The sequence below is a fragment of the Pelophylax lessonae genome (genome assembly GCF_965119305.1).
Source record: "Pelophylax lessonae genome assembly, chromosome: 8".
In the NCBI taxonomy this organism is placed as follows: Eukaryota; Metazoa; Chordata; class Amphibia; order Anura; family Ranidae; genus Pelophylax; species Pelophylax lessonae.
Window position 1 is genome coordinate 162,706,355 of NC_138775.1, and position 20,671 is coordinate 162,727,025.

The following is a 20,671-nucleotide window of genomic DNA, read 5'->3' on the forward strand; positions in this document are numbered from 1 at the left end:
GTCGCCCCAAAGAAGCTCCGGACCCTTTTTCTAAGTCGGAGCGACTTGTGTCGCTCCTATTAGAACGGGTCCGCAGCTTCCCTATGGAAGGCGACCTACGGCGACCTGTGAGGCGACCAGGTCGCCTCACAGGTCGCCTTAGTGTGAACAGGGACTTATGGTACCGCAAAGACTTAAAAGACAATAGTTAAAAAAAATAATTACATTTTTTTGTATTTACAAATATTAAAAACAACCATGGAAAATGTACAATACACTGCATGATATAGTGGTCCACTAAAGGCACCTAGGCCGAAAAGTAAACTAAATCCAAGCAATAATTCAATGGAAAAAAATCCTCTGATACAGATTGGATATTTGTAGCTCCCAATATATATGGGGCCCACTTTAAATTCCTCCAATCTTACTCAACATGTTTCGCAGGGATTCCGCTTTGTCAGGAGTATTGGTTCAAGAGGAGTTGATCTAAAAAGAAAGTATACAGATAAAGGCAGTGATCCAACAGAAGACAGATAATAGATACAATTATAAGCAAGAAGCTAAGTTTGTAAATGTAATCACTAAATAAGACAGTACATACAGTATATAATTACAATTTAGGTCCCTTTCACACGTATGCGACCTAAAAGTCACGCAATTTTACCGTGATTTTGCAGTGATTTTGACTGGACTAGAAAGAAATGCCTATGTCTATGGACCTTAAACGCAATAAAATCGGCTCAAACTAGTGCAGGGACTACCTTGAAGTCGTTGCGAATTGAAGTTGCGCAGATACGAACAGTATTCATTGGAAATCATGGAGTACGACTTGTCATGCGACTCTGCAGTCCCAAGTCGCAGGACAAGTCGCACAAGTGTAAAAGGGGCCTTAGACATTGAAACAACATTTTAAATCATAAATCAATAAAGATTATTTTCTTTAACACTGATTATGATCATAAAAAATAATAGCTGTAGAGATTGTCATTGTTTAAATCTTACAAACGCTTTGATGAAAAGATTGCAACTTTAAGAACTTGATTGCCTCTAATCACCACTTCAGTATGTAAATGATCCAAACATATTTAGCCAAATACATTTTTCTTTTCTCTATAAGGCTATAATTTTTTTAATTAATTCAAAGTCCGTGGTGGTGCAAAAATCTACAACGAAAAAACCCGTAAGGGAACAAAAATTGTGCATGTGAACACACACTAAAAAGTGCACTTAAGGGTGTGCTTTTAGTCCACCCTCCAAAGGGGTAGGACCTCTACCCTGATCACACCCTTTATCTGTGAGAAAAACAAACATAAAAGTGAAAGAGTGACAAAATGCGGGAGAAAAAAAAATAGAAAATAGCAATGTGGCTGTGCCGAATGTGCCTAGGCCCTGAGGCCTGGTAGACAAAAGTTGCCCCCGGACTTAGCCAAAAGGCCAGGCCCTAAAAGGCTTAGTGCAAAAGGAAAAGCATTTGGTGGCTGTGACCATGTGCCTTTTTACACCGTGGGGTCCCACACCAAAGTGTTACTAAGAGCACCCCTAGGGCAACCACTCCCAGGGGACACGGACACTGCAGACCTTCTGCCCTCCCTGTCCCCTAGCCAGACAAGGTAGACCGTTTAAATCAGGAGGTAATGGACCCTTCCAGCTTTCCTGGGGGAATAACTCCCATGCCTCAACTGCCTGTGAGGGCCCCAGTTTGTGTTCCAGCCGGTACCAACCTTCCAAACCGCCATCACTCCAGCAGGTTTGCATAGCCGCCACCCAACCTTGGTCAGGTCAGATGGCAGCACAGCGCCCCCACTGGATCACTGATAAGAACAGATACTACACTTGATCTTAGCCAAAAGGCCGAAAAAACAATCATTTTTGAACCAAAAAATAGTTCCAACAATCAAATCTATGCTCATTCAATTTCCTATTGTTATGTGTATTACCGCTAGAGACCTTATAACATTATGGTTTGCACAAGTTTGGCTGTTACGTCTGAAAGATTTATTTTATCTCATTCTTTGAGTACAATGTATTTAGACAGATGTGTCGCTCCGCACCTTGAAAACGGAATTTACACAACAACAAAGAGAAATTTCCGCATTAAGGACATCATACAATATCAGTGCAATACAGGATATTATACTGCAAGTGGAAGCACTGCTGATTGGGCTGAATGTCTTCGTCATGGCTGGTCATCAACTCCACACTGTGCAAGTACGTTTTTTTTTTTAATCATTGTTTTTACATTGGAATGTTCCACTTGAAGAAAATAGAAAAAGTTCTGTGGAAACAGCTAACAAATTTCGTAAACTAGTAGAAAAAAATAAAAAACCTGAACTTGGTGAAAAATATCAATAACTTATAAATGATATGGGGTGGGACAGCTGCACTCACATAATTGTACACACCAATATTAACAGAATAAAAATGTTAACAGTGTTGCGCTGCCATGTATTTATGACGTACAATTAAAAGAAGTGCATAAATGTTATAAGCAACTTACACCTTGTGACATTATATTTAAATACCTCAAAATAAAGTGTATTTATACAATGTGAAAAGGACAGTGCGCAAACGAAAGGAGGTGTTAGCCAAACAAAAAATAATTAAATAGAATTAAAGTCGAAAACAGTCCATCAAGTGGTGATCAAAACAGTGCTAGGCAGTTATTTTTCAGCTTCAGTGACTTAACACCCAGTGCTCCCCTCTCAGGTCAAACACACACAGGGTGAATAAAAATCAAGGATTTTTTAAAAAAAAATTAAAAAAATCTGTTTTTTTTTTTTTTTATTTAAATCAGATTTTTTTGATTTTTATCAAATTTGTTTTATCAAAATGCTTTTGGAGTAAAAGTGTATCTAAAGTTAGTTTTCTATTTAAGATACAATAATAATTTAGTTTATTCAGCATGAAATGGAGCTTAGGTATGTAGCATTAGGCTCTATATTCTGCAATATATCCATTTTTGGTCAACTCATTCAATGAATCCAAGCTCTGCAAGCTGAGTACACTGCAAACTGTATGATTGAATCAGTTCTGATATCGCTGTTTTACTAACCTGGCAGCTTATATTCTAAATAGGAAACCTTCGATTTATTTGCAAATATTAACCACTTGCAGACTGCCCACAGTATATTTACTGCGGCAGTCAGCCCCGTACAGGCAAAGTGACGTAGTACTACATCGCTCGCCTGAGAGCCTCTAGGGGGCGAGCACGCGCCGCTCCCGCCCCCGCTCGCTCCCTGACATGTCCGCGCGTGTGACCGGCAGACCCAATGTCCGCGGTGCAAAGGGAGAAAGGCAGGCGGCTAATGTAAACAAAGCCGCCTGTCATTCTCCCTGATCTAACTGCAGAGATCATACGATCCTGCTATGTAGGATCGTATGTCTCTGTGGTTACATCACTAGCCACGCCCCTTTACAGTTAGAAGCACGCCCCTAGGGACACACTTAACCCCTTGATTACTAATAAAGTTAACCCCTTCCCTGCCAGTGTCATTTTTACAGTAAAAGTGCATATGTATAGCACTGATTACTGTAGTAATGTCACTGGTACCCCCAAACGTGTCAAAAATGTCAGTCAAGGGTCCGATCTGTCCGCCGCAATGTCGCAGTCCCGCAAAAAAATCGAAGATCGCCGCCATTACTCGTTAAAAAAAAAAACAATTGACCAAAATCTTTCCCTTAGTTAGTAAACGCAATAACTTTTGCGCAAACCAATCAAAATACGCTTATTGCGATTTTTTTTACCAAACATATGTAGCATAAAACAAATTGGCCTAAAATGTTAAAAAATTTTGATTTATACATTTTTTGGGGGGAATTTCATATAAAAAAATGTAAAAAATATTGTTATTTTTTGAAAATTGTCGCTATTTTTTTGTTTATAGCTCAAAAAGTAAAAATCGCACAGGTGATCAAATACCACCAAAAGAAAGCTCTGTTTGTGGGGAAAAAAAGGACGTCAATTTCATTTGGGTACAGCATCGCACGACCGCGCAATTGTCTGTTGCAATCGCAAAATAGGGCCTGGTCTTTGGGCAGCCAAATCCTCCGGGGTTTAAGTGGTTAAAGATTCTAACTACCAGCAAGAATAAGTCCTTACTTTTAAAGAGCACCTGTCATTTCAGATCCATCATGGCAGCACCTGTTTGTGGGCATCCACTCACCTGCTGCCGCCATGTCCCTCACCTTGTTGTGTCACTGCCACATAACCAGCCATCCCATTAAAGTGAATAGGACTGTCGTGAGTCAACAAGCAGGTCAGAGGAGGAGCCGCTGCGGGACAGAGATGACAGCTGCTCTTTAAAAATTATGATTTAAATCGAGTTGATTTTAAACAAGGCTTTTTATTAGTGATTTAAATCATGATTTAACCACTTGCTGACTAGCCGCCGTACTTATACTGCGGGAGGTCGGCTCTGTCCCGCGAAACAATGTACCTGTACGTCGTTTCGTGGGGCCACTAGTGGGGACACCGCCAAGAGGGCGCGCACGCGTGGGTTGGCTACAGGGGGAGCCAATTACCTGGTCCGATTAACGCGATGTCTTCCAGGCACCCGTGATCGCTCCCCGTTTAGACAGAATGGCAATCTGTGGTTGTAAACACGGCAAACCGCTGTTCTGTCAGTAATGAACACAGGGATCCTTTTATTTAGGAACACATGTCTCTGTGTTCATTTAGCAAGCCCATCCCCCACACAGTTAGAAAGCACCCCCTAGGGACATATTTAACCCTTTGATCGCCCCTGGTGTTAACCCCTTCCCTGCCAGTGTCATTAGTACAGTAACAATGCATATTTTTAGCACTGATTACTGTAGTAATGTCACTGGTCCCCTCAAAAGGGTCAGTTAGATGTCTGATCTGTCCGCTGCAATGTCGCAGTCCCGCTAAAAATCACTGATCGCCGCCATTACTAGTAAAAAATAAATAAATAAATAAAAATGACATAAATCTTACAAAAAATATGTGGCAGAATACATGTTGGCCTAAAGTGCTGAAAAAATGTGATTTGGGTACAGCGTCGCATGACCGTGCAATTGTCAGTTAAAGTAACACAGTGCCGTATCGCAAAACATACCCTGGTCATTAACCACATCTGGACCGGAAGATATTCCCCCTTAATGACCAGGCCATTTTTTGCGATTCGGCACTGCATTATTTTAACTGACAATTGCGCGGCTGTGTGACGCTGTGCCCTAATAAAATTTATCTTTTTTTTCCCACAAATAGAGCTTTCTTTTCGTGGTATTTGATCACCTCTGCTATTTTGTTAGGGTGTATCAACTCAGGACTGGCCTCCCTGGCACTCATCCCTCTACCCTTCCTAACGGTCACCCAACTGCCTACCTCTGATGCCTGCATCTCCTCTACTCCTCCCACCTCTATGCTGGCCCCTCCCAGCACCTGATGGGTAATGTCCAAGCTCCTTTCCAGGTTGTTGATGCTACGCAGTGTTGCCACTATGTTTTCTAGATCCAGGATCTGGGCTTCCAGAGAAACAAGTCGCACACATCCTGCACAGCAGTATTCGCCCTCGATTGGTTCATCAAGGAACGCATACATGGAGCAAGAAGTGCACTGAGTGGCATCCCCAATCCTGTCGGACATTATTACCCTCTACTCTATGGGGAAAATTAGTAACGACCTGCTATTCCTTACCTACACTCTCTCTATCTCCCCTGGTACTAAACCTGGGGTACTCACCAGTCACTAAGATACTTACCAGTCCTCCCAGGCACTCAGTCAGTCGCAGGGCACAGTCAGTCGCAGGGCACAGTCAGTAGCAGTCAGTCGCAGGGCACGGTCAGTCGCAGGGCACAGTCAGTCGCAGGGCACAGTCAGTCACAGTCAGGCACAGTCAGCCACAGGGCACGGTCAGTCGCAGGGCAAGGTCAGTCGCAGGGCACAGTCAGTCGCAGTCAGGCACAGTCAGTCGCAGTCAGGCACGGTCAGTCGCAGGGCACGGTCGGTCGCAGATCGCTGTCAGTCACAGAGCATGGTCAGTCGCAGGGCATGGTCAGTCGCAGAGGATGGTCAGTCGCAGAGCACTGTCAGTCGCAGAGAACTGTCAGTCGCAGAGCATGGTCAGACAGTCGCAGAGCAGTCAGTCACAGAGTAGGGTCAGACAGTCGCACAGCACGGTAAGTCAGTCACAGATCACTATCAGTCGCAGAGCACAGTCACACAGCTCTCTCCCCCCGCCTTGCTTGCAGCTGCTGCCTCGCACACTGCCTTTGCTTCCAGGAACAGTCCCCTCCTCCTCCTCCTCTGCTTCCAGTCACCTCCGGTCACCTCCTCTCTCCACAGTACCGTGCTATTTCCGTCGTCCGCCGCCGCTACCGCCACTCTTTGTCACGGTCTCCGAGGTCCTCTGCACCCGCGCCCATTTTCCTAGTGCAGCTCCCCCGCACATGTCACGGCTGGCTCTTCCTCCACACAGCTCCCTCGCTCCACACAGCTCCCTCGCTGCTTGCTTGCTGCTGCTCCGCCCACACACTGCTTGCGGGAACGCTCTCTCCTCCTGATTCTGCTGCCTCCGCTCGGCTTGTTCTGTCAAAATCTGGCACATTCGCAGATATACCAACTTTCATGGGAAATACCAACTTTCATGGGTTAAGCTGATTGGATTTTATGCTGAGCTACACCAGATTTTTCACTCTTCAGTATTAGTAAATCAACCCCTATGTGTGTTTGACCGGAGAGGGGAGCACTAGGTGTTAAGTGACTGAAGCTGAAAAGGAACTACCTAGTACTGTTTCCATCACCACCTTATGGACTTTTTTGGACCTTATTCTATTCAATTTAATTATTTTTTGTTTGGCTAACATCTCCTTTTGTTTGTGCACTGTCCTTTTCACATTGTATAAATACTTTATTTTTTCTGTCCTTTTGCATTCACGTTGTATGAATACATTTTATTTTGAGGTATTTGAATATAATGTAATAAGGTGTAATAAGGTGTAAGTTGCTTATAACATTTATGCACTTAATATATATATATATATATATATATATATATATATATATATATATATATACATTATGAAATGTATGATGTACAAATTATATATATATATATATATATATATATATATTATTTGTACATCATAAATTTCATAAACTGACAGTATAGGAATCACATTTTAATTTACTGAAATATGTCTTCAATTCACACTAGGACTAAGCTCATTTTCATAAAAATTAACATATTTTACTAATAACAGTAGCTATTTACTGACAATAAGCCTATTGTATAGGGCCAATAGGCATGTATTTTGCTACCAGGGGCGGACTGACAACTCCTGGGGCCTCCCGGGCACTAGGGGTTCATTAGGCCCCCAGGTTTAACCACTTTAATACAGGGCACTTCCCTCCCTTCCCGCCCAGGCCAATTTTCCCCTTTTAGCGCTGTTGCATTTTGAATGACAATTGCGCGGTCATGCAACACTGTACTTACACCAAATTTATATCATTTTCCCCCCACAAATAGAGCTTTCTTTTGGTGGTATTTGATCACCTGTGCGATTTTTACTTTTTGCTAAACAAATAAAAAAAGACAGAAAAGTTTGAAAAAAAAAAAAAGTTTTTTTGTTTATGTTATACAATTTTGTAAATAAATAAGTTTTTTCCTGCACTGATGAGCACTGATGAGACTGCACTGACAGGCACTGATGAGGAGGCAATGATGGGGTGGCACTGATGGGGTGGCACTGATGGGGTGGCACTGATAGGCGGCACTGATAGGCGGCACTGATAGGCGGCACTGATAGGCACTGATATGTGGCACTGATAGGTAGCACTGATATGCAGCATTGGTGGGCACTGATAGGCGGCACTGCTGGGCACTGATAGGCGGCATTGATGGGCACTGATAGGCGGCACTGACGGGCACTGATAGGTGGCACTGACGGGCACTAATGGGCACTGATAGGCAGCACTGGTGGGCACTGATGGGCACTGACGGGCGGCACTGATCGGCACTGACGGGCGGCACTGATGGGCACTAATGGGCACTGATAGGCGGCACTGGTGGGCAATAATGGGCACTGGTGGGCGACACTAAAGGATGGCAATGGTGGGCAGCACTGATAGGGAGGACACTGGTGGGCATCACTGATGGGGAGGGCAATGGGGGGCTCCCTGAGCCCTGATTGCCATCCCTGGTGGCCATAGTGGGCATCCCTGAGGTCATAGTGGGCATCCCTGGGGTCATAGTGGGCATCCCTGGGGTCATAGTGGGCATCCCTGGTGGATCTAGTGGCAGATCCCCCCCCTGAGGGTCTGCACTGGTAATCAATGATCTGATTACCAGTGCCGACCCCCCCCCCTGTCAGGGGAGCCGCCGATCGGCGCTCCTTTACTCGTGCCTGTCAGGCACGAACTAAGGAAAGCCGATCAACGGCTGTTCCTGTTTTACTATGTGACCAGCCGTGATTGGACACGGCTGATCACATGGTAAAGAGCCTCCGTCAGAGGCTCTTTACCGAGATCGGAGATGCAGGGTGTCAGACTGACACCTCGCATCACCGATCGCCGCTCTGCGCGCCCCCGGGGGGCGCCCAGAGCGGTGTTATCCTGCCGCCGTCATATGACGTCCGGTCAGGATAACTCAACCACATTCCCGCCGTCATTTTGTAATAGGGCGGGCGGGAAGTGGTTAAAGATGGCCACCGCACGGCAGCCATCTTTCTGATGCAACATTTAAGTGAGTGTAAAGTCTACTTTTTTTAAATAATGAACATGTTATACCTACCTGCCCTGTGCAGTTGGTTTTGCACAGAGCAGCCCAGATCCTCCTTTTCTCTGGTCCTTCTTCTCTGCTTCTGGCCCCTCCCTCCTGTCGAGTGCCCCCACAGCAAGCAGCCTGCTATTGGGGCAGCCAAGCTGCAGCTCTGTGTGTCGATTTAGACACAGAGCTGTGGTTTGGCCCTGCCCCCTCTCTCTCCTCATTAGCTAACTTACTTTGATTGACAGCCGTAGGATGTAATGGCGCTTCTGCTGTGTCTCAGTGAGTCCTGGACAGCCGAGGGACTTGTGAACATCACTGGACAGAGATGGGGCTCAGGTAAGTATTAGGGGGTGCTGGGGAGGCCACTGCACACAGTAGGCTTTTCATCTTAATGCATAGAATGCATTAAAATAAATAAACCTTCCGCTTTTACAATTCTTTAATGCAGCAGGCCCGCGTTGAGGGGCACCTAGTCTGGTGACATGCAGAGTGGCAGGAGACTTAAAGCTGGTGACCCAGTAAAGGTACCAGGAGCCTCTCATGGGCAGTGTTACCTTACAGCATCATGGGCATTGGAGGTCCCTATCAGGGAAAAGGTGACCTATGGCGCACATAGCGCACTGCGGCAAACAGTAGGTGTGGCTAAATAATGCCACATATTGGGCTTGGCTTTTTAGTCTGATTAGAAATGTAAGTCTGATTTTTACAAAAAAAAATGTATTTAACTATTTTTTTTAAATGTTTTTCAAAACGCTGGTGGGTGGCTTTGGTGGGATATCAGTCTTATTTTTGAGAGAGAGAAAGGGACACATTCCCCAGTCCAATTTCTCTGTAGCCTCAGCTGCACTGCAGATGAATGAACAGGAGGCAGAGGCTCCTGTCCATTCATAAACTAAAGCATAGTAAATACAGTGAGTGATCAGTATCAATCACTCACTGTGTTCACTTAGAAAAGGAATGTGCTGGTAAATTACATATTTACCAGCCTCTTTCCTGCTCTCCATCCTGTGTGCCCCCAACTGCTGCCAGTGGGAGAGGAAAGAAGGCAAGTCGGAAGTGCTGCATTGGGTGGGGGTCCAAGCAGTGAGAGAAATCCAGATCAGTGCAGCAAGTGGGGGGGATAACTGGAACCGATCCTTTGTGGCTCTCACCGCAGCAGGTGGAGCAGGAGATATTGGCTTTCAACTGCTGTAGTGAGAGCCACAAAGGATTTCCCCCACCTGCTGCACTGATCACCTGCTCTATCCACTTACCATTCCCCTGTTGGGGGGGGGGAGTAACTGCAGCCCCCCATGCACCAGTGGGATGGGGGTGTGAGGCAGTTGTGGGGGATGGCAGATGGTGGGGGTTAGTCCGCTGGGGAGGGGTTTCTTTCACTGGCAGTGTCTGTGGGCATGTTGGGAAAGTAGAGAATGGAAAGTGACCATGGAATAATGTCTTTCAGCTTGGAGGTAGGCAGTAGCTCAAAGTGATATCTCTCAGCTGGATGTATGAAGTGGCTTTGGGGTGATGCCAGCTGGGGCGGGAGTCAGGGGGCTGAGAAGTATTCAGATATAATCAAAAACGACTGCGCTCATCCACTAATGGATAAAAAAATACAATGGTATGGCTCAAAGAGAACAACCTCCTGTTATAAGAGATATAATATGCATCCCCCAAGCACTCTGTGTATGTCCAAATAATGTAAAGTTACTTAACCACTAGATGACCGCCCACCTCAGATGTACTGCGGGCAGGCAGCCGCTCCTGGGCGAAACCCCGTACATGTACAGCGCTCGCTCTAGAGAGTGTAGGAAGCAAGCACGTGCTGCGGCGGCGCACTCCCGCCCCCGCTCGTCAGGGGGGAAGCTGGCGCGTGTGTCAGGCAGCTCCGATTGCCGCCTGATACTGTCGATCTCTCCCCGCTGAGAGAAAAGGACGGATGGCTGATGTAAACACAGCCGTACGTCCTTCTACCTGCAATGATCACAGAGACTATATAGGATTGCATGTCTCTGTGATCATTTCAAAAGCCCAACCCCCCTACAGTTAGAATCACTCCCCTAGGGTCACATTTACCCCCTTGATCACCAATACTGTTAACCCCTTCCCTGCCAATGTCATTATTACAGTAACAGTGCGTATTTTAGCACTGATTACTGTAGTAATGTCACTGGTACCCCCAAAAGTGTCAAAAATATAAATTAGGGGTCCGATCTGTCCACCGCAATGTCGCAGTCCCGCAAAAAATCGCAGATCGCCGCCATTACTAGTAAAAAAAAAAAATGACATAAATCTTTCTCGTAGTTAGTAGATGCAATAACTTTTGCGCAAACCAATCAAAATACGCTTATTGCGATTTTTTTTTTTTACCAAAAATATGTAGCAGAAAACAAATTGGCCTAAAATGTTAAAAAATTTTGATTTTAAATTTTTTTTTTTTGGGGAATGTCATATAGCAGAATGTGAAAAATATTGTTTTTTTCAAAACTTTCGATTTGTTTTTGTTTATAGCGCAAACAATAAAAATCGCACAGGTGATCAAATACCACCAAAAAAAAGTTCTATTTGTGGGAAAAAAAGATGTCAATTTTATTTGGGTACAGCAACGCACGACTGCGCAATTGTCCGTTAAATTCACGCAGTGTACAATCAAACATCAAAAATCAATACAAACATAAACTAAACACCTCTATAGCTAATTTTACATCTCTGCATGTGAGGAATGCATGTAAAATTGCATGCCCTCCCAACATGCCCAGAAATGTGCTGCACTTTAGCAGATGCACTGCAGTTCTAATAGTTGTTAAGGGCACGCCCATGCATCTCGAAACGTGCGCCTCATACTGGACTTTCATGACTTTTCCATGTTGCTCGTGTGTGTGGAAAATATGCTGTAGGTGTGAACCAAGCCTAACCATGAGTACATAAAAATAACAATCCTCAATAAACATAAATAATTCTCTAAATGAACAGTGTTCACATGATTGTGCTTTCAAGCATATAGCCTTGAACATCATGATATGTTTATTGGGGATTATTATTTTGTATATAGTGTGTATAGTTTATTTGGTGGATTTACACTTTTCGCTGTACAGAGTTTGGATAGTACACGGTAAATGGAAAGGTCATAAATTAACTGCCCATTATGTGGACATACAGAGTGCTTGGGGATTGTTTATGTAGATAGGGATATGATGAGTGCCTGCTTAGGAGATGTCTTTCAGCTGGGGGGAGGGGGCTGCAAACTTTGCCAGCTCCCACACACACTAGGGCTGCTATTCTTGTCACATTAACCCTTCACATGATACCATAAAAACTTCCATCCACAAGTAATCCTCCGGAGTCAAAGAATGGTTGGGGGAGGACAGACCAGACAGCTCCTCATATACAGATTTTTTGACATGTACAGGAGTCTGCGGAGAAGGATTCTGTGACAAATCCTGTGCCAAAATGTGCATATTTTACCACAAGGGTCAACCTGAAAAGGCTGCAAGGCTGTATGCTATCCTAGATGATCAAAGTAACCAGTCTCTTGCCAAATCAAATCTTTTAACCTCTTAAACATAACAAGAGATGTCCTACCATACACCCTGAGCACCTGTGTGAGCATTACAGAAATTTCAGGCAGGAAAGCCTGCTTTTGTAGTAGTTCCTCTGAATGGCAGTGTAGAAATGCCATTACCCATTCTCATTGAGTGCAATCAGATTCCAACCAAGAGAGGAGATCCCTACTCCTGAGGCTGCCTCTCACTTGAAAGGCATAACTGACCACATACCAGCTCAACAGAAATGCTGATGTTCTGCTTCTCACAAGAGACATCCAAAAAGATACACAAGACTTTCCAACAAATCATTACTATGTCAAAGAATGACTTTGCAGTAAAGGCATGCAAAAGTTCCTCACACAAGATGATAACAAGGCCCGTCATTTCTGGGATAATGTCAGCACCACAGTGTTCGAATCGACAATGAGCTGGATGCCACCGGGAAAGACAAGGAGCTCCTAAAAGTAAAGTAAAGAGTTCTATCAGGACAATTCCAACAGCTGGGTAGCACCACTACCATTTTGAGCCTCAAGAAAGAAACTACTAAATAACAGCACAATTAATTTTTTAAATGCACCCTGAACAGAAAACCTGAGATGAAAAACAATTTGTTGCCCTTATGCAGAAGGTTTTTGCCAGAGATCATGGTGAACCTATGCCAGTTCTTAGGGAAGGTCAGGAATGTAGGTACCTCCCATGCTTTGGCACCATCCTCACAAGCCAGATCAGATAAGGTTGGCCTTTGACTCAAGTGCTTGATATGAAGATGTTTCCCTTAACAACATCCTTCTCACCGGGCCTAATCTGAACAACAGTCTTATAAGAGATTTGTGACGCTAACAGAGAGCGGACTTCAGCCAAAATTCAAAACGAATTGCACTCCTGTGATCCATAGGAGAAGTACAGCCAAACAAGCTTTGGCTATACTTCTACTTTAAGAAAACAAAGTATTGCTAAAAATGGTAATTTAGCATTGCAGTAAAGGCATGCAAAAGTTCCTTTACACAAGGTGATAACAAGGACCCTCATTTCTGGAATAATGTCAGCACCACAGTGTTCGATTCAACAAAGAAAGACAATGAGCTGGATGCCACCAGGAAAGACTAGGAGCTCCTAAAAACTTTGAGTAAAGAGTTCTATCAGGACAATTCCAACAGCTGGGTAGCACTACTACCATTTTAAACCTCAAGAAAGAAACTACTAAATAACAGTTGGCATACAGAAGCACAATTCATTTTTTAAAATGCCCCCCTGAACAGAAAACCTGAGATGAAAAACAATTTGTTAACTTTATGCAGAAGGTGTTTGCCAGAGATATCACTGAGCCTATGCCAGTTCTTAGGGAAGGATAGGAATGTAGGTACCTCCCATGCTTTGGTACCATCCTCACAAGCCAGATCAGATATGGTTGGCCTTTGACTCAAGTACTTGATGCAAAGGTGTTTCCCTTAACAACATCCTTCTCACCAGGCCTAATCTGAACAACAGTCTTATAAGAGTTTTTCACCACTTCAGAGACGAACCAGTTGTTGTTGTGGCCAACATTCAGCAGATATGAAAAGAAGACAACAGAAGCTTCCTCAGGTTCCAATGGTATCACAACAGCAATGTCAGTGACAAAGTCAAAGACTATCAAATCAGAGTGCATGTTTTTGGTAACAGCCCTTCTCCTGCTATAGCAATTATAACAGGCAAAGACCCTGTCACTGGGAAAATGGAGGAGAATATGACACAGGATTTGTATTAAGGGTTAATACAAGGTTCCAGACTATAGTTTCTGAGAAGAGAAATCTGTGTTTTCCGGGTTTTCTCTGGATTCTGTAGTTCTGGATCGGAAACCTTCAATCCTGTGTCCGGATTTGTGTCTGAGTAAACAGGTGAGCAAGGTCGTTTTATACTCAACCCTGGGGATAGCTTAGCTCAGCTCCCTGTTTGGATATAGCTCCCAGTTTGGGAGGCAGAAGGTCTCACCCAGGGGTCAGAGGAAGCCCCAGCCTGGAGGTCAGACCCAGGGGGCAGAGGAGCCCCAGCCAGGAGTCAAGCGACAGGAGGTCTCACCCAGGGGTAAGAGGAGCCCCAGACAGGAGTCAAGAGACAGGAGGTTTCACCCAGGGGTCAGAGGAACCCCAGTCAGCAGCCAAGAGACAGAAGGTCTCACCCAGGGGTCAGAGGTGCGCCAGATAGGAGGCCTCTTTCTAAGAGTCAGGTCGGCTCCAATCGAGGTGTCAGAAAAACCCTATCCAGAGACCAGGATTGGGCCGTGCAGCAGGGCACTGCGACTAAAGGCCGAGAGAGTCGAGTGAACCAGTAGAGCTGGACAACACAGTCAGAGGGACTGGTAAGAAGAGCAGCAGTGCTGCCAACAAGGGCATCTGTATTTTCGTTTGACTGTTCATATTGATGTGGAAGAACCCTTGTGTGGGCAACTGATGTCTATGTGAACTTTCTGTTTTATTTAACAAAAGTGGGCTGCCATGCCCTAAACAAGGTAATGAAAGCCTTTCCCTCTGATGATTATGCTGTTAGTGCAAAGAGATTAGAGTTACAAATCTATCTTTCTCTTACTCAACGTAGCCTCAGGTTGCTTTAGGATGTCAAGTATGACACATTCACGTTTCAAGTATCAACTTGTGACAACCCCTTCATGAAATGAGGAGTTTTGGCTGTCGTGAACAGCATTTATGATCCTCTGGGTTTCATTGCACCCTTTAGTGTTCATGGTAAAACATTTTAGTTACTTCTGAGAAAGAACAAAGATGGGAAACATGGTAGGGGGTCCTTTAGGGCATTAGAACAACTTCATGTACCATGCTCTTACATCCTTGCATCTCTAACGAATGTCAACAGAAAAGAGATCCATGCAGTAACCTACCTCAAAGTTAAAGATCTAAGAGACAAAGCAAGTGTGGGTTTTGTCCTCTTTCCAAGGCTTGAGCTCAATTTAGCTGTGTTAGCCATTGAAATCTCAAAGCTTTTAAAACATGAAATAGACTCTTTTCACTTTTACACAGACAGCAAGATAGTTTTGAGATCAGACCCAGACTGGCCATAGGGCACACCGGGCATTTACCCAGTGGGCTTTGGACAGCGGGCAGGGCTGCATCTCCTGGATGACAGCTGTATCTCCTCAGCTTGCCGTGAGGAGGGAGGGGGAGGAGGGAGTGAGGTAGAGGCAGACAGCTCTGGAGTCCTGGAACCAGGGGTGGACTGGGCTGGGGGGCAGGGTGATCGGGCTGCTATGATACCACTGTGGGGGGGGGGACAAGAGGCCAGACTGTGGTTCCCCAGCAGCTGCAGGGCTCTGAGCTGAGAGAATCTCCCTCTTACAGCCCAGAGCCAGTGCTGACAGTTCACCACTTCCCCTCCACAGACGGGAGAGGAGAGAGAGAGCTGGTTCTGCTGCTTCTCCTCCTCCCACCCTCTCCTCCTGTGTCTGCCCCACAGTGTTGTGCTTCAGAGAAGGAGATATGTGGGTGAGAAGTTTGAAGCCCAGGAGCTAGAAGAGGAATGGTCCTTCCTTCCTTCCTTCCTTCCTGGAGGTGGAGAAACCTCCCACTGTAAGAATACAATAGCGCAACAGGAGGGATTCCCCCATCCACACTAACCGCGATGATGGTGAAATTGAGTGATTTACACTGAGGGGGGGGGGGGAAATTTACAATGGGGGGAATTACACTGGGAGGATTAGAGTGCGGGGGATTTACCCTTGGGAAAAAAACACTTCTATGTGTATGTCAGGACTGGGTAGAATGCATCAGAATGTTCTCATAGCCTGATCAATGACACTATGTGCCTACGGAACTCAACTCCACTGATCGCGGCACTCATGCAGGTGCAGTACCAGCCAATGTATTTCTGAACATTTCATGCTTGTTAATAACATTACACTTAATACCACTATAAAGTCAAGGACGAGGCTGAGTTCTCACCATTTTAAATGCTTTTATCCATGTTATTCCTTGTTTTTCAATCAATACTGAGGACCATGAAGAGTGTCTCTAACCCTTTAGGCAGAAAACAACAGCTGTAAAGCTAAACACTGTAATGCATTGTATCATTTATTTTAAAACTGTGCTTTGATTTAGAATCATCTTGTGGAAAGTTGGCAAACCTGGAAAATGGCGGTTTCCACCCTGTAAAAGCATTATATGCAGACCGGGATGTGGTGCAATTCTCTTGTAAGGAAAATTATTTAATTAAAGGCTCTGAATTAATTCAGTGCTATTCTTATGGATGGGATCCTGAGCCACCAACCTGTAAAGGTCAGTAACATTAGCAGTTGTTCAGTTATACTGCCATTTAGTAATTTCTGAGATATCCAAATGAGGTATCTAACATCCTGTTAAAATGCAGTGATACAACAGGATTTAAACATTAAAGGAGAAGTATGGCTTTTAATGTTTTCCCCCATTTATTCTTACCTAGGTGGATGCAGCATTGGACCCCCAGTACCTCTGCACTGAGAACCAAGTTTGAACACTGCCGATTGCTCAGTTCTGACAGTCCCCCGAGCAGAGAGCTGCTGTCAGTCAGCAGCTCTCCGCTCTGCCCCCTCCTCGCTCAATGGAGCGCTGAGCTGTGGAGAGGCTGTGAGCGGCCAGCTCAGACCCTCAGCGGCTCACTGAGAGGCTGAGCCAGGTGTCGGTCCAGGCACCTGGCGGATCCCGACTTCCATTGTCGTGATGATGCCGTGCCTGGGCTGGCTTCTTTGACGTAAGCAGAGAGCGGACTTCAGCCGAAATTCAAAACAAATTGCACTCCTGTAATCTATAGGAGAAGTACAGCCAAACAAGCTTTGGCTATACTTCTCCCTTAAGAAAACAAAGTATTGCTAATAAAGGTCATTTGGCATTGCAATTGGTATATTTGCCTCTAAATATGGTCACCATAACACTTCTAATGTGTCCTGTGAGTTGTGGACATTTGGCTTTTATGCTAGCGCTATGTTGTTCCAATTGGAAATGGCCTTGTAGGTGCAATGGTTAGTTGATTAAAGTCCAAAGTTAACTGCTCACTTATGTCTAGGAGGCAGTAAATGCACTTTTACTGACATGATCCTCTACTTCGACCCTGGACTGTTCCTCAGTGTCCTCACATTCAAAGCAAAGCTATGGTCCTTGCATCAGCCTTGATGACAGAGGCATCTGACCACTGGAGTACAGGGGAGAAGAGGCTGTAGGGGTTGACCACTGCTAAAGGTAAACTGACACTGCAGACTTCTCACATCAGAGCAGCACTACACAGGTGTTTCATTAAACAAAACACAGAAAGAAAAATCTTGCTTCACCCCTATCCTGCCCAGGCCAATTTTCAGCTTTAAACACTTTGAATGACAATTGTGCGGTCATGCAAAATTCATTTTTTTATACTTTTTTCACACAAATACAGCTTTCTTTTGGTGGTATCTAATCACTGCTGGGTTTTTTATTTTTTGCTAAAAAAAAAAACTAAAAAATAACAAAAATTCTGAAATTTTGAAAAAAGAAATGTTTGTAAAAAAGTTTTTTTCTGCTTCACTGATGTGCACTGATGAGGCTGCACTGATGGGTACTGATCAAGCAGCACTGATGGGGTGGCACTGATGAGGAGGTACTGATAGGCAGCGCTGATGGGCATTGATAGATACTAATAGGTGGCACTGACGGCCACTGATGGGCACTGAAAAGCAGGACTGATGGGCACAGATTGGCATTACTGATGGGCACAGACTGGTGTCACTGATGGCACTGTTGGGGCTGCATTGTAATCCGGGCACTGATGATTAGTGACCTGATTACCTATACACGTCTCCCCTGTGAGGAGATGCAGCTAATCTGCTCTCCTCTCCTTACACTCTGTCAGCGTGAGGCGAGGAGAGCCATTAAATGGCATCTCCTTCTTTGAATACAGCCGATTACATAGGTAAAGCGCCACGTCCGCTGCTCTTTGCCGAGCTCAGGGTCACAGGGCGCCCGTGGCTAAACTGGGCGCGGTCATATGATGTTGTCCCAGAACAAGAGCCGCTTGCCTCTGCCGTCATTTGTCTATATAGAGGGCAGGAGGTGGTTAAACAAACAGATATCTGTTCAGGACGGAAGGTAACTGCACAAAACTTTGATAAAAAGCTGCTATGCACATCAGGGCATAGTCTTCATATTTTTTCATTTTGGTTATCAAGTGGAGTTACTCCCTAGCAGCCCGCATTACGCCTGGCCCCTTCTGCTGACCCCAAACCAAACATACTCACGTATCCTAGACTTTTTCCACAGGGCAATCAAAGAATCCGAAGGGCAACCCAGGTCCCAGAGGTAGGAACAGCAGAGCACACCTTAATGCTGGGCACACTTTAGAAGTCTGGAATTTTAAACAGAAAATGGGTTTGGCGCTGCTCTGTGCATGTCTGCATAGTGTTAGAGCCAAAACTTCAGAAAAAGTGCCGGTAATAAAAAACACAGTGTAACAAAATTCATATACCGTGTCTCATAATAAGAAAATAGTGCAAGAAATAAAATAAAAATCTAGCAGGTAATACAAATAATGAAAGTGCTAGTGCCAAGTGAAAGTGACCAGTATGAAATACGATCAAACCTATTGTCCTTAAACACAATATTAAATCAATATAGCAAAAATTCATAAAAGCGACCAAAGCTCATGTAAAGTGATCAGCGCTCCAAACGGGAAGTCTTTATATAGTAAACAATAGTAATTTCATTAATCCAACATTCCAATCATCATGTGTTCACATTGCAAGTCCTTATAGTAGTGCTGTTAGAAAAAAATATATTTGGTAATGTTGCAGCAAAAAGGGAGTTCTGCAATAACATGCAATGTTATCCCTACACGTGCCCCCCCCCCCTTCTTGTTGCCTCACTCACCAGAGATCTGTCCTCTCAAATGGTGTAACCAGCATTCACAGCTCCACATGGCTGTATATAGATATTCAGGACCAGCCCTAGGACGTTTCTCTTTAACATGACTTCCAGTCCCCAGGAATCTCAATCATGCATGTAAATGGTATAAACAAACTCCATAGCGTAAGACCGTAAATCAATATTTATTAAAATAGTATTGCACTTACATTATTTTAAAATCATTCAGCATAGAAAAAAATCAGGAAGTCTGGGACGTAATGCGCTCCATGGACCCGAAACCGGAAATGATGCAATGAAGCTGTGGCTCTGCTTTACGCGTTCCGTCACACTAACGTCATCGGGTTGCGGCGCCATCTTGCTCCACTCTCGGGCTTATATTGGATATGGTATCCTAGCATCCTGAGGCACGTGACCCCCTGCCATTTTAAGTGTCCTTATGCCATTTGAAAACCGGGAAGTGTGTTTGCTCTCTCCTAGCAACCTGGATAACACATGTATTCATCTAAAACTCACGGCCCCAATTTATATCACTAATTTGGTAGTAGACATTATGGGACGTGTATTGCCGTAGCCTAGCAACCTGTGCACACATGGATGGCATACATTTGTACTAGGCTGTGACGGACCTTGGTATTAAATCTTTCAATTTTCTTTTTTTTTCCTTTATATTTTTTGTGTACCTTGCCACATCTTCCAAAAGGTAGGAAACATCATCCAAAATGGTCCTATGAGTGAGGACAAAAAAAGGAACGTGGCCCCTAGCTCAGCCTGAAAATTTATGGGAGTGGGGTCCTATGGGACAATGGCAGCTACCCGAAACGTATGCTGCCATTGAGCCTTTCAGGAAAACTTCCTTTTCCCCATTTATATGGGTCATTTCAGTTACTAAATCCCATCTGGGATAAATGGAAAGCAATGGCTTTGAAAGTCCTATCAGAACGTTACTGTATACATTGGGTTTGATTTTCTAAAGGAGTAGAGGCAATTTACTTTGAACAGTAAATAAAGTAAAGTGGTGTTCAATTTAAATACCCAATTAAATGCAACAGAAATTTACAAAAGCGTTTTTTACTGGTACGATTGGTTGATTATGGTTGAATAAATCACAAATAAACATTCACTTTGCAAACAGTCTCTATTCCTTTAGTAAATCCACCACAGAATGTTGTTAATGATAAATAATGTTTAATGAAAACATGGTCTATTTACAACAGAAAGAAGGAACAGATGCCCACCACCACCCAGACCAGCCCATAGCATCCTGCTTAACAACTCAGCCTTATACCACATCGGAGACATTGTACATTATGAATGTGATGACAATTACAAGCTTTTTGGCACTGATCAAATCCATTGTGAGAATGGTCAGTGGACTACTCCACCTACTTGTATTGGTGAGTAATCAGCTACCACTGGGATTACGGTAAAGGGAATTATGAGCTTAGATGGAAATCTGCTTGGAATGCAGAGCAGCCCCAACCTCTTCTTCACCTTGTCTTCACAGACAAAAGTCAACAACTAAAAACACTTCTGTGACATTGTTGACAAATGTCAGTATATTTACTGACAGCCAGTAAAAAACTGACAC

The 20,671-nt window shown here is 44.3% G+C and overlaps 1 protein-coding gene across 1 annotated transcript in view; it reads left to right on the forward strand.

Moving 5' to 3' along the window:
* The window catches only part of F13B (coagulation factor XIII B chain), a 57,731-nt gene that overhangs the window by 24,330 nt on the left and 12,730 nt on the right, over window positions 1–20,671 (forward strand). Inside the window, exons 4-6 of the mRNA XM_082266128.1 lie at window positions 2,011–2,187; window positions 16,318–16,494; window positions 20,298–20,477. Coding sequence (XP_082122254.1) covers window positions 2,011–2,187; window positions 16,318–16,494; window positions 20,298–20,477 — 534 coding nt within the window. The remainder of the gene's footprint in view (window positions 1–2,010; window positions 2,188–16,317; window positions 16,495–20,297; window positions 20,478–20,671) is intronic.